This window comes from Telopea speciosissima, chromosome 8 (genome assembly GCF_018873765.1).
Source record: "Telopea speciosissima isolate NSW1024214 ecotype Mountain lineage chromosome 8, Tspe_v1, whole genome shotgun sequence".
Classification (NCBI taxonomy): Eukaryota; Viridiplantae; Streptophyta; class Magnoliopsida; order Proteales; family Proteaceae; genus Telopea; species Telopea speciosissima.
In genome coordinates this window covers 27,047,226-27,066,654 of record NC_057923.1, presented here as the reverse complement: position 1 = coordinate 27,066,654, position 19,429 = coordinate 27,047,226, and the positions used below count along the sequence as shown (strand labels likewise).

Sequence of the window (19,429 nt, the reverse complement as noted above, 5' to 3'; positions counted from 1 at the left end):
CTCTATTTAGCACTTCTTCTGCTAAAATGAAAAGAGATGGGGAAAGCGGGTCTTCCTATCGAAGCCCTCTTGTAGACTCAAAATAACCCTTTGGACCCAAGTCCAACACAACCGAGAACCAACAATTTTCAAGGGTCTTATTCACAAAAAAAAAGGTGATCCACGATGGGCTAAAACCAAACCTGATCAGGACATCCTTTAAAAAACTCCATTCAATCATGTCGTATGCCTTCGCCATATCCAATTCCATAACAACATTGCCTTCTCTGATTTTCTTATTTAAATCTTGAACCACTTCTTGGACAAGAGCGACATTATCAAAGATGATTCATACCTACACTGACCTCACTCAAAAACCTTAAATCTTCAATGGTTTCCTAGCTTGAAGATCTTCTTCCTCTATCATTTTTCTCTCTTCTATTTATAATGTTGAGATATTTTTCAACAAAAAGACAGACAATACCTTTTATACTTGTGCCTCTTTCTAGCCTCACTAGACCACAATGACCCAACCCTTGGTCTCCTCTTAGCCCACTCGGTTCACAGCCTTTGGTCCTAGTCATGGACCACATAACTCAAGACACTATAAATATATGTCTTTTTAAAGTATCACTTCTTATATATTGCACATGCTCATATACATATACAATCAATAAGATTACGATACATAATATTATAATAAAATCTTTAATTAGGAGGGTCATACCATGAATAATAAAATAAATACCCCACAAATTGACATACTCAAGATATTATGCATCATACACAATATTACCAAATTGTCATTATTATATTCAAGCCTTGAGCTCATAAAGCTAGAAGTAAATAGTATATAGAATTCCTTGATATTAGCATGATTAAAAATGCACACATCAGATTTCAAGATCAAATAATATATTTTAGGGAAAAAGTTCTCTGTCCGAGAGTGTGGCCTACGCCAACACTCCCACGAGTCTATCTCTCTCCTCCCCATGTGAAAAGACACCTTTACCCCCTTGTTTTAAGGAGGAGAGAAATAGACACATGGGAGTGCTGGCATAGGCCACACTCCCGTACAGAAAACTGCTTCCCTATATTTTATACCCTATGATATATAAGATTCCACACATCAAGGCATAGACTTGACTTACCTCTGATACTCATGACCTCTCAAGTCCTGAATGATTATTGCTACGTAGAAATCCCTCTTCTCCTCTGACTCCTATATATCACCAAATACAATGGTCAAAATTTGGGTTCTTACACTGTGATACCCCCAATGGTAACTATTCCATCTGGACTAAGGGATATATCATGTATAGTGATGCCTCGAGGAAAGGTTTAGGTTGTGTGTTTATGCAACATGGCAAGGTGATAGTCTATGCTTATAGTCAGCTGAAACCAGAGCAAAATTACCCAACCATGATTTAGAGTTGGCAATAATGATTTTTGCTTTAAAGATATGAAGGCATTAGTTATATGGCGAAAGATGTGAAATTTTCGCAAACCATAAAAGTTTGAAGTGCATCTTCACCCCAAAAAAACTCAACTTGAGACAGAAGAGGTGGTTAGATCTGATCAAGGATTTATGACTGCAGTATAAATTACCACTCTAGTAAAGCAAATGTAGTGATTGATGCCCTAAGCAGAAAATCCCAGGGTTCTACAACAGTATTGTTAGCCAACCCCATATTGTAGAAGATGCAAGAAGTGTTGGATTAATTGCATTTGATGTATGTGTTCATCAAACCCAATTTAATGTGAATAAATTAATTAATAAATTTTCATATTCATATGCTTGTGATTATTTTGATAATGTGCAATTGCCTACTTTACCGTTATTAGTTCACAACTATGGACAAACTTGGGCACTTTATTTTCGGGTTGCCACATTGTATATTTCCCTAATGGAGATTAATATGGAAATCTAAATGTGGGCACTTAATTGTGTTGAATATTAATAAATTGAAATTCCTGATTTGGTTTACCGCCATCTTATTCGTAAGGGGAATTTCTGATAGTTACTTTTTCCCATACCTGAGAGGTACTTACTGTTGCATTAGTAATTCATGCAATTGTAGTGATCCAATGGTTGATGTCTATCGACAAAACTGATTACACACCAGATGCTCGTTGAATGATTTATTTACGTGAATGGGGATGTTCTTCAATAAGGTTTCACACCTCGATAGGGTGAACATCCAAGTTTGTGAGTAATTGAATAATGATTGATCAGAATCTGAGGCCTCGAATTGATTTGTAATCTCCTGATTAAGGTTTTTCTATTTAAAGAGAGGCTTGGTTCAAACCCTAGTAGTTGACAACATAATTATTCTCAACAGTTGAAAGATCATTCTTGAGAGAGATAAAGAGAGTCTTCTTCTTCCTCAAACTAGGGTTTCTGCCATTGGAGTTGGAGCAAAGCTTTGGTGATCATACTCTTGTGTTGTATCCCTTTGGAGGAACGTGCCATCAGTGCGTTATCATATGTGTTCATTGAGATCCTATCTCTATATTTTTTGGTTATGTATCTGGTACCGTATCGCTTCCACTGCTGCAAGAAATTGTTTATGGATAAATAAAGTTATTTAGTTGTAATTACCATTGCTAAGTTTGTAAATAGTGACGGTCAAACTTTCAATCCAGATCCTCTGCTGCCGGCTGCCCATGCGGTCAACATGAAGCCTCACACAGGCAAGGCGTGGACCCCACCTGGGCAGGATGCTTGGCAGTGGGTAGGGCGGTCATTTCACCCCTACCTGTGTGAGGCTGCACGCTGGCCGCATGGGCAGGCGGCAGTAGAGGATCCAAATCCTCAAACTTTACTCCTAAATGTGCTAACCACAGTTGGTTCAAAAACTACAAGAATTTTTTTTTGGGGGTACATTTCGCAGCAGATTAACAGCGACAAAAAAACTTTTCTGATTTTAATAGCGACGGTTTTTTTTTTTTATATTCTACTGTGGTAAATTTATTGGAGTGACAGAAACCATGCCCTTCTTCCTATCTAGTCTCTTCTCCTGGGTTTCCTTCATTGGAATGTATTGGTTTAACTAAACTATATATTCTTTACTTTTAAACAAGAAAATATTTCAATCCAGTAATTTCGCCTTGTGGGGCACTGGAGTTGCCACTTCAAAAACATGAGCCCATTCACAATCAGTTCCTGATCAATGTCGCTCAGTTTGGTACAACAATTAATGTTTCCATATTATTCATAACAGGAGTAGATTCTCATACCTATCTACCATCTTTCTTCCATTTCCACATTGCTATAACTCTACTACTTCCGGAAAGGCAAGAATCTCATACACATAGGGGGATTAACCTTCGCTAAAGCAAGCATGGCTGAAGGGAGGATCCATAGCCCATCTCCACATATCAACCCTGATGCAACTGCTGGAACCATAATACTAGCCTTCTTGTTGTTCACCTTATGCCACACATACACAACCAAGCTCCCAAGACCCATATCAATTGCAAAGTAGGCTCCAATGATAAAAGGCACTGCCATGGCCATTGGTATTGGCACCCATTTCCCAATCTTGGGTCCAGAAAAGTCCCTTATCATGTTGGCTCCCACTGCAAAGGCAAAGAAGCCATAACATAACTGCAAACAATGTTGGGGCAGAGCAGAGAAGCCTTCAACACCAAGGATTGCCATGTTCCTGTAGATTAGTGCAAATGGAGCTTTGAAATCTCCATCTGGGTTTCCGATGTCGAAGGTCTTATAGTAGAGAAAAAATGAAAGAGGACCTACAATGCAACCTACGGCTGTTCCAATAAGCTGACATATTATCATTGCGCGAGGGGAAGTGTGAGTGAGATATGCTGTTTTAAAATCATGCATTAAATCAGAAGAGCTTTGGGCCACAGATTTGATCAAACCACATCCAATAAGTGCAGCAACTGCTGATCCAGAGTCTTTCCCTACTATAGAAGCAATCACAAAGAGGGCTATTTTTCCATAGTTGTAAGACATGTTCATGTCTGTCAAACCGGTGCCATAAGCATTGCAGAAGCATAAAGGGGGAGCAATAACATAGGCTACAACGACGAAGTACCACTTCAGTTGGGGGAACATCATTGGAATCGCAATGACAGAAACAATAGAGAAGAAAATGTATCCTACACAAGCAATCCATACTGGAATGCTCTCTCTCATGAACAATTCTATCTTTTGAAGATCATCAAAGCCTTGATTCTCGTGTTCTGTCACTGGAAAACATTAATAGACAATTAGCCACCTGCCCATAAAGAAATAAAGTTGCACCTTCACTATCACCAATTAGTTTTAGTGTAGCGGTAAACTCTTAATCCGCTCTGTGTAGACCTATTTTACCTGAGTCAAGTTTCTTTTTATTGAATCCCACTTGAATGTTTCTACCAATAGTATACATTATCTTGAGAAAGTGGTAGAGTCCATCTCCTAATATAAGAGCCATCGCAATGAAAATCTATCCAACAAATTGCATTAGCAAGCATTAGAGCTGAAAAGTGATTGAATATTGTGAAAATTTTTGAGATCACTAACCTTGTAGCCATTCAGACTTTTCATACTACTTTCAGGTATAGTTTCAGGATACCAATCTCCTTTAAGTTGACTTATCAATGGCCACATTATACCCCATGAAAGAACAGCCCCAAGAATCATAGACAAGTTCACAAGATGTGAACAAATCATTCCTGCTCCAACATAAGTCATGTCGAAATTGAAGTAAAATCTGCGAAACTCAAAAGCAAATTTCAAATAAAATGAGATTAATCAAGCAACAAGAGTAGAATTATTGGTAATATTGTTAGAAGGACATGAATAATTCTCACGTTTGCTTCCAAGCTTGTAACCCAAAAATGGGGAACTGTGAAAATCCACATTTTTGGTCTCCTCCACCAGAATAAAACCATTGAAAGAAACCCCACATTAAACTGATTGAAAAGTACTTCAAAAATCCCCGGACTTGTTCCCTGTGTCAAGTTTCAAAGCTCTTTATCAAGTCTACAATGTATAAATTTTAATTCTATAAGAGAAGAGTGGGCAAAGTGAATGAGTACTTGGCAATTTTATCACCCGTGGGAGTATGGAAACCATTAATAAGAACTGCAGTTGCGGTGCCGCTCGGATAAGTTAATTTGTAGTCAATTATCATGATCTGTGGAATAATGAAATTAAAAAAAAAAAAAAAAAAAGGGTGAAGAAATGGTAATCAAATTTAAAAGAATGTAAATAGAATGTTAAAAGTAACTTCCACCCCCAAATAGAAGAAAAAAATGTTAGAAGTAGCTCATTGGTGTTGGGGATTGGATTCGGATCCTTTACTTCCGTAAAAGATACTTCTATCCTATTTCCATGCGCTCTGAGAGTGTCACCTGTCCTGACAACCATCTAACAGTTGGTGGTGCGAAAATCCAAATTTAAGTTGAAAACTCAGTGGAATGAGTTTGAACCAAACCCAACCCATTTCACTTTCACTTGTGTGATAGGGTTTCAAATCCCTAAATTCCCAAAACCTCGACCTTCTCCATCCCTCACTCTCTTCATCTACCAATCTGCCTGAACCACCATTATTATAATTTTGAATGTAGTTCTTCTTCTTCTTCTTCTTCATCTTCTTTTGGGTTAATTTTGTGGATGGATTTCTTCTTGGTTTTCTACTGGTTATGGATGTGGTGGAGGGTGAGAAACGGAAATTTGAACTGAACTAAACTGTAGAAGGATATGAGGAGCAGTTTTTCAATTTCAATTTTTTTGGAAAGTTTTTAGCTTTAATTTTATAAATTTTGGTCTCTGCCTCTGATAGTGGTCGTGTTGCTGTGATGTTTGGTTGTAACCGATGTCATTAGCTCTAGAAGACGTCGGTGGAGATGGTAAGGAAATCAGGAGAGCTCCTCTAATCTAATTTTAACAACCCTAAAGAAAAGAAAAAAAAAAATTGTCTTGCTTTTCTCTCTTTTGTGGGTATCTGTCTTTTTGATAGAGCTGCTTTTTGCTTTTGGATTTTATGTCCCCTGTGTCCCCATTTTTCCTGTTTATGTAACTCTTAGGAGCCTGAACCCTTCTAAACAAGGCTGCCACTTCTTGCCTTTGTGTAGTGTATGTGATAAACCCAAAATCACCCCGGCCAATAGGGAGCCGCCACATGTCCTGGCCCAAGGAAGTGGGTCGTCCCAGGCCCGGCGGAGAACTAGCTCAGACATGAACCACAAGCACGATCACAGGCGCGGTCTCCAGGCACGGCCTCACCAGGCACGGCCTCATAGGCGTGGCCTCACCAGGCATGGCTTCACAGGCGCGGTCTCACAGGCGCGACCTCATCAGGCACGGCCTCACCAGGCGCGGACCTCAGGTACGGAGCAGACTCGAACGTAGTCCTGATCTAAAACCAGACCACCACTGCCATCATCAACAAGACATGCACCATCTCCAGAACTCTAGACTGCCGCCTATCAGCTGTACAGTCTCAGACGGACACAAGCACCAAGCACCTTATCTGACAATGTATCAATGTCTATCTATCGGAGACATCAACCCTATCGGGACACAACCTCCCGTAGAGGGGCAACCAATCATGGAAGAACCCTGCTCCCCAGGGACTCTATCAACTACGAGGACTACTCGCCATCGACTGGGACTCTCCACACCGCCACACTCCACTATAAAAGGGAAGGTACTCTACCCCATTAACCCATCTTGAATTCTAACTATTCGTCTGTTTGCTCAGAGAGATCTAACTTAGGCATCGGAGAGTCCTAGGCTGTAACCACACCGGTTCTCTTTTGCCACCCTGGTCCTTTTGCAGGTTACGACACTCGAGGGACCACAGATGATTTCTTGACCCAATAGATTGGCGCCGTCTGTGGGAACGATGTTAGCCATCATACCTACTAGCTTGTTTTCCTAATTACTTAATGGCACCACTAGGCAAGAAGATCGCTCCCTCCACCAATAATGCTGCGAGGGAGGGGAACGGATCACCTCCTCCAGAGAGCTCGCATCGCAGAGCCATTGACCATGTCTCTCAGGAGAGGGAGGTCCCAGATAACCAACAGGTTGAGGTAGTCAACCTCAACCCCGAAGCAGCCATGGAAGCCGCCGTGGAGCCAGTACCTGATCCTAATGCACTGGCGATTGTGGGTCAGATCAATGACTTACAGCGACAGATCCTCCATGACCAACAACTCTTTCGCGACTACCTGAGGCAGCGCACAACATCCCACAGTCGTAGGACAGATCCTGTCCCTCGACAGGAGCAGAGCCCTAGGAGGTCGTCTCCTAGGGGTGAGAGCTCAGAGAGGTACACTAGGCAGTAGGGGGAGCCTTCCCAACCTCCCAGGAGAACAATGGACCTTCCAGTACAGTCAGATCGCGGGAGAACACCATTACACCGATCCATGGTACCTAACCCAGAAGGGTCCATCAGGAGGTCGATGTTCCAAGGTTGATTAGGAGGGAGTCATACACCAGGGCGAAGCTAGACCTACCGAGAAGAAAGCCCCTCACGTTCACGACAAGGTTCACCACGACGTGACCCTTCACCATCCCACCAACATTCCAGACGGGAGGGGACTTCAAGGTTGGGCAAGAACGAGGTCACAGTGAATGACCAGCCAGATGTGAGGGACAGTCAGGGGATGAGGAGTTAGACAAGTGACTCCGAGATTTGGATGAGAAGCTGGAAGGATTAAAGAAGCAGACCAAGGGGGAGACACACTCGATACCAGGATAACATCCCTTCTCAGAAGAGATCATGTCAGCCTCACTCCCATCCAAGTTCAGGTTACCCACCTTTGACCTCTACAGTGGAACCACGGACCCTAATGATCACATCAACTACTTCAATGGGATGATGACCTTATATGGGGGATCGAACGTGGTCTCCTACCGAGCGTTCCCTGCATCCCTCAAGGGTGCAACTACATCATGGTTCTCCAGACTACAACTGAGGTCGATAGATTCGTTCGCAGAATTATGCGAGCAGTTCATCACCCGCTTCCAGAGCAGTGTCAAGCAGAAGAAGACCACGGTCAATCTACTGAACATGATTCAGAACCTTGGGGAGTCCCTCAGGGAGTATGTCAGCAAGTTCACTAAGGAGTCCCTGGAGGTCCGAGACTTAGATTACCAGACCCAGCATGCAGCCTTGGCTGGGGGCATTAGGGACCTGGACTTGATCAAAGACCTGGCACGTCATGAGACTAGGACCATGAAAGAGCTTCTGGAGCAGTGTAACGAGTTTGCCAACATGGCCGAGGTACTACAAGCTCGGAAGAAGGTGATCGAAGCCAAACCACAGGATAATAAGAGGTCGACGCCGGATGACCGCAAAGAAAGCAAGAGGTCACGGACCAAGCGTTGATAAGAGAAGGGCGTTCGCCCGCAGCCCAGAAAGAAGTGAGAGAGCAAGCATCCCAGAGTTCACACCCCTGAACACCATCAGGTCCCAGATCCTTATGCAAATCCAAGACTGTGACCTACTCCATTGGCCACGACCCATGCTAGCAGGACCTAAGAAGCGCAACCCCAACAAGTACTGTCTCTTCTACAAGGATAACGGGCATGACACAGAAGATTGCTACCAACTGAAGAGGGAGATAGAGCAACTTGTAAGGGTAGGGAGCTTGAACAAATACATAAAAGGAAGACGTGACGGCTGAGGAGACCGAGGTCGTGATTGAGAAAGAGAAGAACAAAGAAGGGAAGAAAGGAAGGCGGATCGAGATAGGAAGAGAGACCGCACAGAAGAGAGGAGAGATGTACAAGAACCCAGCGGCACCAAGGGAGCCCCCATCCTCACCATACTTGGAGGACCAAGGCAAGAGTCTACCAAAAAGACCAAAGCCCACGCCAGGTTCGTAGGAGTAACAGAGAAGCCAAGCAAAGTAGCAAAGACCGAGATGGTAATCTCCTTTTTAGATGCAGACTTGGAAGGTGTGAGCTTTCCACATGAAGATGCCCTAGTAGTGCAGGTGGAGATAGCCAACCGACCAGTGCACAGGATGTTGATAGATACAGGGAGGTCCGTGGACGTGCTCTCATTAGAAGCCTACCGCCAATTCGGGTTCGAGGATGATCAACTCAAACCAGAGCCAACCTACCTCCATGGGTTTTTGGGTGCCATCGCCTCCATCAGAGGTACTATAGAGCTGCCCGTCACCTTTGGAGAGCATCCACGATAAGTGACCATCAAGGTGAACTTCATTGTCGTCAGGTCCGTGGTGTTATTCAATGGCCTCTTAGGGCGACTGTCTCTGATAGCCCTTAGAGGAGTCGCATCACCACTCCACTTGAAGATGAAGTTCCCCACCGAGAATGGGGTAGGGGAAGTCCGAGGAGATCAGAAGAAGGCCAGAGAATGCTATGCCACCTTTATCAAGAAGAACAATGGTAATAGCCGAGGAATGGCACTGTGCATGGAGAACCTGGTTAGCGACCAGAGAGATGAACTGACAAAGAAGAGAGGAAGGCCGGTGGAGGACCTCGTCCCATGGCCACTCAACAAAGACGACCCTTCCAAGGTCGTGCAGGTGGGCTCGTTATTGAATAAGGAGCAGAAGGAAGAGCTGGGACACCTCCTCCAAGCAAACATGGATGTCTTCGCATGGTCAACCTCTGACATGCCAGGCATACCACGGTCCATAGCAGAACACCGGCTATATGTAGACCCAACTAGAAAGCCCATCCAACAGAAGCGGCATAACTTTACCCTCGATCGACAAGCAGCTATCAAGGAAGAGGTTGAGAAGTTGAGCCAGTCTGGGTTCATCAGGGAGGAGAAGTTCCCAACATGGCTCGCGATCGTGGTCATGGTACCGAAGCCCAACGGGAAGTCGAGGATGTGCGTTGATTATACAGACCTGAACAAGGCATGCCCAAAGGTTGAGTACCCACTGCCCAGGATAGACCTGTTGATCGATGCTACTGTTGGCCATGAGATGTTGAGCTTCATGGACGCCTACTCAGGGTACAACTAGATCCTCATGCATGAGGATGATGAGCCCTACACCACGTTCCAGACGAACAAGGAGAACTACTACTATCACGTCATGTCGTTCGGGCTAAAGAACGCAGGAGCCACCTACCAGAGGATGGTCAACAAGATGTTCGAGGAACAGATTGGACGCAACATGGAGGTGTACGCAGATGACATGCTTGTGAAAAGCGTCTAAGCCCACCAACACTTGACCGACCTAGAGGAAGCATTCACGGTGCTGAGAAGGAACCAAATGAGGCTAAACCCTGCAAAATGTGCCTTCGGAGTAACGTCAGGGAAGTTCCTAGGGTTCATGGTCTCAGTATGCGGAATAGAAGCCAACCCATCGAAGATCAAAGCCAGCCAAGAGATGGCACCACCTCGGACGGTCAGAGAAGTGCAGAGGTTGAATGGAAGGATCGCAACCCTTTTAAGGTTCATGTCGCGATCGGGAGACAAGTGCCTGCCGTTCTTCAAGACACTAAAGAACCTCTGAAGTCCAAAAGACTTTGCATGGATGGAGGAGTGCCAAAAAGCATTTGAGGAGCTGAAGGAGTACCTGGAGAATCCACCACTGCTTGGGCGACCAGAGCCCAATGAAGAGCTGCAGATCTACCTAGCCGCCATCCCAGTCGTGGTAAGCGCAGTGCTGTTGAAGGAAGAAGGAAAGATATAGAGACCCATCTACTATATTAGTCATGTCCTGATTGACGCGGAGACCAGCTACACAAGGATCGAGAAGGTAGCCTCCGTGCTAGTAATCGCAGCTAGAAAGCAACACCCTACTTCCAAGCCCATACTATCATAGTACTCACCAACCTACCATTGAAGAAGGTGCTGCATAAGCTCGACGTCTCCGGACGGTTGATTGCCTGGGCGGTAGAGTTGAGTAAGCATGACATTAGATTCCAACCACGGATGGCCATCAAAGGCCAAGCTTTGGCAGACTTCGTCGCCGAATGCACCCTATCTGAGATCGAGCCAGAAGCAGAAAAACCAAAGGAGCATGATCGAGGATCGTGGGAGATGTTCGTGGATGGTTCGAGTAACACAGCAGGAAGCAGGGCTGGCTTCATACTCACCAGCCCCGAAGGTTTCTGAATCCAATATACTCTCCGATTCACCTTCCAAGCATCCAACAATAAAGCAGAGCACAAGGCATTACTAGCTGGACTCCGGGTAGCCAAGACCATCCAAGTCACACACCTATCCATCCGGAGTGACTCCCAGCTTGTAGTGATCCAGGTGAATGGAGAATATAAGGCGAAGGTCGAGCGAATGGCGTCATACCTAGCACATGGTCGAGCATTGATCGGGGAGTTCGTGAAGTTCTAGATGGTTCGGGTTCCCAGGATCAAGAATGCTACTACCGATGCCCTGTCTAGGCTAGCCAATGATGAGCTCCGAAACTTGGCCAGTGCAGTCTACATTGAGATCTTACATGAGCCAACGTATTAGGAGAAATAGGTCAATGAGATTGAAGAGGGGCCTAGCTGGATGGACCCTATAATCAACTACCTACAGAATGACATTTTACCAGAAGACAAGGTCGAGGCAAGGAAGATAAGGATCAGAGCTACAAAATACATCGTCCTGGAAGGAGTACTATACAAGAGGGGGGTCACAGCACCACTACTCCGGTGCCTAGGACCCAAGGAAGCCAAGTACGCCCTGGCAGAGGTCCATGAGGGGATATACGGAAGTCACATGAGAGGGCGAGCTCTAGCCTACAAAGTCCTCCGCCAGGGGCTCTACTGGCCACGATTGCAGGAAGAAGCAATATAGTATGCCAAGACTTGCAAGAAATGTCAGTTGTTCGCCCCAATACCCCATCTATCTACCACCAAACTGACATCTATCCTCAACCCCACCCCCTTTGCCATGTAGGGGGTGGACATCCTAGGAGATTGCACAGCAGCATCCAGGAACCGCAAGTACTTGGTGGTCTCCATAGACTACTTCACCAAATGGGTCAAGGCTAAGCCACTTGCCAAAATCATAGAGAATGAAATGGAGAAGTTCATCCGTGACGACGTCATCTATAGGTTCGGGATGCCAAAAATAATAGTCTCAGATAACGGGAAACAGTTCAACAACCCCAAGTTCAGAGCTTCTGCCAAAGCTACAATATTGACTATCGGCCTATCTCGATAGCCTACCCACAGGCCAATGGTCAGGTGGAGGTGACAAATAGAACATTGTTATAAGGGGTCAAGAAAAGGCTAGAAGGAGCCAAAGGGAAGTGGGTCAAGGAACTACCAAGTGTTCTGTGGGCATACTGAACCACAGTAAGGACACCCACAAGAGAGAGCCCATTCCGTCTAGCATACGGTACAGAGGCACTGGCACCAGTAGAGGTCCTCGCCATGTCCCACAGGGTACTGCACTTCAACGAGCGTACTTACAACGATGGACTCCGAGCAAACCTGAACGTCTTAGATGAGGTCCGTGAGAAGACACTCCTAAGGAACGTGGCATATCAACAGCAAACAACCAAGTACTATAACACCAGAATAAGAGAAAGGCTCTTCCACCAGGGAGACCTAGTTCTACGATGGGCAAGTTATCACAACTACGAAAGGAGGGAAAGCTGTCGGTCAACTGGGAAGGACCTTATATAGTTTTCAAGCAGATACGCCCAGGGACCCACCACTTGAAAACTTCGGGGGGCAAGAAGATAGATCGCACCTGGAACTCAGAACACCTAAAGAAGTACTACCAATAAGAGGAGTAGCAGTAATAGTAGCATAGTTAATTGTCAGCCACGGTACACAGTAAGTCACATTACAATTACAATTTTCAAGTATAATTTGAAATTTTATATTGGGATACATTCGTCTACTCTACTCGTCAGTCGAATACTTCCAAAACACCATGGTCTACGGACCACCTCCAAAGCATCATGGTCTACGGACCACCAAGGCGCAAGGCCACCCAGGTCCACGGACCACCCAGTCATAATGCCACCAAGGTACAAGGCCACCCAGGTCCACAGACCACCAAGGCGTAATGCCACCAAGGTCTCCCGACCACCGAGGCGTAACGCCACCAAGGTGCAAGGCCACCTAGGTCCATGGACCACCGAGGTATAATGCCACCAAGGTCCGCTGACCACCAAGGCGCAATGCCACCAAGATCCGTTGACCACCAAGGCGCGATGCCACCAAGGTTCGCTAACCACCAAGGTGTAATGCCACTAAGGTTCGCTGACCGTTGAGCCACAAAGCCACCAAGGTTCGCTGACCAACAAGGCGCAATACCACCAAGGTCTTCAGACCACTAAGGCACAATGCCACCAAGGTCCGCAGACCAACAAAGATCGAGAACTATCAAGGCGCAAGGTAATCGGGGTTGAACAACTACCAAAGCCAGTCGGCCATATACGAGTGACGAAGAGCAATACACAGAGGAGCGCGGATCCAACCACAAAAATCCAGAAAAAAGGCTATAGGAGAAGGAAACCTCATAAAGGCAGACCTCATCCGCTCGGTGGGAGAAGGCACGATCAACTCCCCAGGGGCGCAAAGGACAATCTTAGAAGGTATGTGGTACAATCGACGAAAAGACACCAAGTTCGATGCCGTCAAGATGCTCGAGAACCGTCCCATCCTACTATTGGGATCCTTGACTAGGGGTGCCACCCTAGCATCATCTCTAGGAGGACTACCAATGGGCCAGGACTATCAATGGCATCCTCCCCATCACTAGAAGTAGGTCTGGGAGGAGGCAATGGGGGGAGAGTGTCTACAGAAGAAGACGACCTTGAAGAGGGCCTATCTGTGGACCCAACTACAATAGTGGCGGAGTTAAATTCGCTAGACGTCATGGACAATGGCAAGGAAGGTTGCTTACTTGAGTAGTAGTCCCCCAACGTCAAGCCACCGACCTAGGAGAGTGGAAAGCGAGCTGCAACGACCAACAAGCAAACCCAAGAGGAAAGGTACAAAAAAAAAAAAAAAAGCCACGGCCAAGGGTTGTAGACGATAGGCCATGGACATGGGGAAGGCTCGACGTTCGAGGTTGAGGTCCGAGGTCCAAGGTCAAGGTTCGAGGTCCAAGGTCCGAGGTCGAAGTTCGCGAGGGGTCGAGGTCAAGGTTTAAGTAAAGATGTGTCTATGGCCAAAGACCAATTCGACTCAATACAAAAAAAAAAAAAAATGCCACCGCCAAGGGCCATAGATGACAGACTATGGACATGGGTGAGGCTCGAGGTTCGAGGTCCAAAGTGAAAGTTTGCGAGGGGTCGAGGACAAGGTTCGAGTAAAGACGTGTCTATGGACGAAGACCATTTTGACTCAAAAAAAAAAAAAAAAGAGAGCAAATATTTTCTATACCAGAGAAGATAAGCATGGACCAACGGAGATGGGCGTGGACGAGCCAAACAGGTGCAGACAAGCCAATGGGCATGACAACGTTAATGGGCCCGGACCAGCGGCGATGGGCACTGATTGCCTACAGTCGCGGATCAGCGGCATTGGACGCGGACATGACAGGAGCGGACTGCCAATAGGTACGGACCATGGTAAAATCGAGGCACAAGCGATGAGCCGGGAACCCGAATGGGCACGACGACCACCCATGGCCGCAGACAACAGATGACTAGCCACGGGCGATGAGCCAAAGGTCCACACCCAAAAGGCATGGGCATCGACTCTTGGAGAGAGAAGGGAGAGAAGAAAGAGAGTGATAATAAAAATAAAAATAAAGAAAAAAAAAGGAGCCAAGGGTCCACGCCCAAAAGGAATGGGCGTCAACTTTTGGAGAAAGAAGGGACAGAAGAAAGAGAGTGATAAAATAAAAAAAAATAAAAAGGGGGTCTTTGGCCACCGCCAAGGACTGCAGTTGACAGGCGCCAACGGGCGCGGATAGTCGAGCGGCACCAACGGGCACAGACGAGCACAGACTGGCACAGACAGTGGAGATGCGCTAACAAGCGTGAATAGTCGAGCGGCGCCAATAGGCGTGGACGAGCACTAACAGACCGAGGTATGAGCAAAGAACGTGAGATCGAGGCACAGGCAACACGGGCACAAGGAGGCAACAAGCTTGTGACCGAGACCGCGGACGTGATCAGGATCAAGAGTAAGCAATACTAAGTAGGCCAAGGCTGGGCAAGCCACCAGGAAGGCCAAGGGCTAATAGCCAAGAAAGGAAGAAACTAGAATAGAGCAAGGGAGACAAAGCTTTAAAACAAAAATGAAAAAGCTACTCTCTTGAACACTCCGTTCCAAGAGAGTGGGGGGAAAATGATAAACCCAAAATCACCCCAGCCAATCAGGAACCGCCATGTGTCCCGGCCCAAGGAAGTGGGCCATCCCAGGCCCGACGGAGAACCAGCTCAGACATGAACCACAAGCACGATCACAGACGTGGCCTCTAGGCGCGGCCTCCAGGCACGGCCTACAGGCGCGGCCTCATAGGCGTGGCCTCACTAGGTGTGGCCTCACAAGCGCGACCTCATCAGGCGCGGCCTCACCAGCCATGGCCCTGCAGGCACGGACCTTGGGTATGGAGGGGACTAGGACGTAGACCTGATCTAAAACCAGACCACCACCGCCATCGTCAACAAGACGTGCACCATCTTTAGGACTCTAGACCGCCGCCTGTCAGCTGTACAGTCTCAGACGGACACAAGCACCAAGCACCTTATCTGACAACATATCAATGTCTATCTATCGGAGACATCAACCCTATCGGGATACTACCTCTCGTAGAGGGGCAACCAACCATGGAAGAACCCTGCTACCTAGGGAATCTATCAACTACAAGGACTACTCGCCATCGACTGGGATTCTCCACACCGCCACACTCCACTATAAAAGGGAAGGTACTCTACCCCATCAACCCATCTTGAATTCTAACTATTCGTCTGTTTGCTCAGAGAGATCTAGCTTAGCCATCAGAGAGTCCTAGGCCGGAACCACACCGATTCTCCTGGTCCTTTTGCAGGTTACGGCACTCGAGGGACCGCCGACGATTTCTTGACGCAACAGTATGGATGGAGGTAATGGTGGGTTTGCAGGTTACTTCAATTTTGCCATTAATTTTTAGTCTCAACCAGAGTTGTTGAAGGTGTGAAAAGTATAGATTGGTGGAAGAAGAGAGCGAGGGATGATGAAGGTCGAGGTTTTGGGAATTTTGGGATTTGAAACCCTATCATGCAAGTGAAAGTGAAATGGTTTGGGTTTGGTTTTGGGTCATTTTAGGTCGGTCGAGGATTGGATTTTTGGTTTAATGTGGTTCAAATTCATTCCACTGAGTTTTTCACTTTAATTTGAATTTTTGCACCACCAACCGTTGGATGGTTGTTAGGATAGGTGGCGCTCTCAGAGCACATGGAAGTAGGACAAAAGTACCTCTTACAGAAGTAGAGGATTCGAATCCGTTGGCGATTTGGGTAAAACTCATCCTTAAAAGCTAGCTATAAGACTATACATCAGTTATTCACATCCGATGTGGAATTATTGTTTTCGTGTGGAACCTCGACATATGATCCAATGTTGAGAAAGCCATACAAATGTTAATCGAATCACGTTGTACCCGGGTTCAGGGCACCCACCTGTGGGGCAGCTGTGCGGGCTGCGACCCGCTTGGGTGAGTAACTCCCCCCTTGTGAGTTGTATTCCTATTAGGAATACCAATGGGAAGGGGGCTGATTGTGTATACTCTTAATTTCAACTTCCAAACCCTAATTGCAATCTTGCAACAATAAGTTATATCCCTCTCTTAGTCTCAATCTTGCTCTCTGAGTGACTAGTGTATTCTCTGTGGGATTCCATCAATTCCCAAGGATTTGTGGTGTTCCATAGAGAAGCCTTTCAAGATATTCAAAAAGGAGACATGTTGATCTTATGACAAAAAACTTGGTTCTAGATCTCTTCCGCTGCATTCCCATCTCCGTAAAGGTAACACCCGAGCTATACCCATTGGATTCTAGATTTGTTTACAAAATCGAAAACAGACATACCTTTCTAAGAGGAACCAAGGTCAAGACGCCAACAAAGGAAGAAACGAAAAGGTAACCAACAATCCACCCCATCTCAGGTTCCTTGTAGCTCCCTGGAAGGTTCCCTTCTGTATTAACCCCTGCTAGTTCGTATGTCTTCTTGTTCAATCCCAACAAGTATGACCCAAACCCACCTGCTCCAAGAACAATATAATTGATAAGACTTCAAACATGGAAACAGAGGAGGAGAAAATACAAGAAGCTAGAAGATCTTAACCTGCCATAGCAATGGTATAACATGCAACTGCACAGGTCTGGATGACAGTATTCTCTTGGCGAGTAAAGGGAGTAGAAACAAATCCACACTTATGAAGCACCTTCGTCCATCCCCTGACTGATAAGAAGGCCATAAGCGCAGCAGACACGTTGAGGGTTGGAACCACGCCTGTGGTGAGAACGAGCTTCATCGATATGATACTGTAGAGAGACCCTATCAACAAGCTTGCAATTAACCCACGTGCTGTTATCTGCTTAGTCCATGGTGGGATTCTCTTCCACTCCTCCTTTTCCTCTTCCTTTCCTGCTTCCTCCATCTGCTTTTCAGCTAAATCCCATCTCTCAATCTCTTTCTTCTCTTCTAATTCTTGAGTCCTCATCATAGCTTAATTTGGGGGGAGAATGAGCTGAAACTGCTAATCTCACCTGCTAAGGAATTGCAGAAATGTTAACGGTGAAAGTGAGAATTTAAAGAAGACCAAGATTAAGATGGGCTTTTGTTTTCTTCTTGAATCTTCCACAAGCATTATGTAATACCCTTCTCCCAAATTCTCACAAAAAGCTCCATAATCACCTCTTGTTTTGGTTTCAGTCAATCGAAAAGCCTATCATCCACAAATGCTGTCAACTACCAAATGATTAGGTAAACACATAAACCATTTAAAGCTTGCCACTAGTAATAGGAAATCGAAGAGATTTCCACATGCCCATTTTAGAAAGTGCAGTTTGAAAAGTAATATGTGAATGATCAGTGTCCACTAGTTTCATTCTAGTCCAAGGAAGGTTGAGTCTCCACTACTTTCAAAGTTGCATGTTATTTCAAAGGTTGGGACCGGTGGGTGGGGTGTTAATGTCCCCCTCACTTATTTGAGTGGTGGTGGATGGGCTGCCAATTTCCAACAATTGATGTATTGTTTTGTTCAACGCAAATCATCATCAAAAACAAAAAAGAGTTCAACACAGATTAAAAAGTCCAATGTTGCTGCACGTAGACGAAGGTTTTACACCTTGGGCCACACAGATTCATGGTTTGAGGAATCGGTATTGGATCGGTGGATTCGTATCAGTATCACTGAAGATCGATATTGATTCTTTGTCGATCTCGTATCGGTGGATTGATACTAACAACGGTAAAAATGTAAAAACAATATTTCAAATTTTCAAAGAAAACATGGGTAAATCTTTCTGATCTAAATCGATACGGACCACTCTGAATCGATATCGGATCACTATCGGCTGAGATCGATATCGATTATTAAAACCCTACTAAGAGTTGACGGATATGAGAACGGATATAAGATAGGGTTTTTTTTTAGGTCATTTAATGTCACTTATTAATTGGCTTAGGCATCTTTTATTTGTCTTCTTGTTTTGTATCTTGTGCTTTTAATTTTGTTTACTAACTCCCTAGTCAAGAGAGCACTTTCACTTGCGCCTAGGACAGTTTAGCCCAACTCCTATCCATGAATGTAGGAGATGTGTCTGTCTCCTCCCATGTGTAATCCATGCATAGTATAATAAATTTCCCCCTTTCCCTCACTTAGGGGGGTTGGGGATGTTTGCAAAAAAAAAAAAAAAAGAATTTAATTGGCTTCCTTGGATGACAGGTGCCTCACTTCACTTTGGCCCTGTTTAATTGGCAGGGAGGTGGTGGGAAAGTTAGCATTGGATTCTACAAGATGCGGAGTTTCTAGGTACCAATAATTAAATGAAAAAAAAAAAATTTATTTTTTCATTTTAGGAGCTCATGTTTATTACCTTTTTAAGAGGATTGATTGAGTGGGAAAGTTGCTACTTCTATCTTTTTCTCAAGATCTACTAAATCTGATGGGATTTTGAAAACAATGGTGTGAGGGGACAAAAGAAAAACAAAGGATTCCTTTTAGACAATGCCCCTTCTAATCCTACGTCACTGATTCCATAGTCCATGCCAAAAGCATAAACAAAATCTAGATGGAGTGAGTCATATAAGCATCGGATCTTTGTCCCCTCCAATTTCCTGTTTAGCCCAGTTCCCCGGTGTCTGTAATAAAGGATGGGGGGCACAATGATCACCCTATCCCTACCTGAACACTCTGCTCGGGTGGGGTCACCCCTCTTATTACAGGCACTGGAGGAGGAATTGGGTCGGACAGGGAATTAAAGGTGATATTTTCCTATAAGCATCTCAGTGGTACTAGTTAGGCTTAAAAGATGAGAATAGGAATAGGTAAAATTACAAAAGAGACTACTTTATATTTGGTTAAATTACACTTGAAGT

The 19,429-nt window shown here is 45.3% G+C and overlaps 1 protein-coding gene across 1 annotated transcript; it reads right to left on the bottom strand.

Moving 5' to 3' along the window:
• Positions 1–3,105: 3,105 nt before the first annotated feature.
• LOC122672744 (metal-nicotianamine transporter YSL2-like) lies at positions 3,106–17,557 on the bottom strand. Its single transcript, XM_043870221.1, has 7 exons — positions 17,171–17,557; positions 16,915–17,087; positions 5,032–5,129; positions 4,804–4,944; positions 4,514–4,703; positions 4,322–4,436; positions 3,106–4,191 (listed from the first exon to the last, which is right to left on the bottom strand). Exons 1-7 carry the CDS (start codon positions 17,550–17,552, stop codon positions 3,263–3,265), a joined length of 2,028 nt encoding a protein of 675 aa, XP_043726156.1. The 5' UTR covers positions 17,553–17,557; the 3' UTR covers positions 3,106–3,262.
• Between the last annotated feature and the right edge of the window lie 1,872 nt (positions 17,558–19,429).

Coding starts and splice junctions, on each gene's coding strand:
- LOC122672744 (XM_043870221.1), bottom strand. CDS start 17,552: ATGATGAGGACTCAAGAATTAGAAGAGAAGAAAGAGATTGAGAGATGG. Junction 17,088..17,170: donor TTATACCATTGCTATGGCAG/GTTAAGATCTTC, acceptor TTCTTGGAGCAG/GTGGGTTTGGGTCATACTTG. Junction 4,192..4,321: donor TAAAAAGAAACTTGACTCAG/GTAAAATAGGTC, acceptor TTCCAGTGACAG/AACACGAGAATCAAGGCTTT.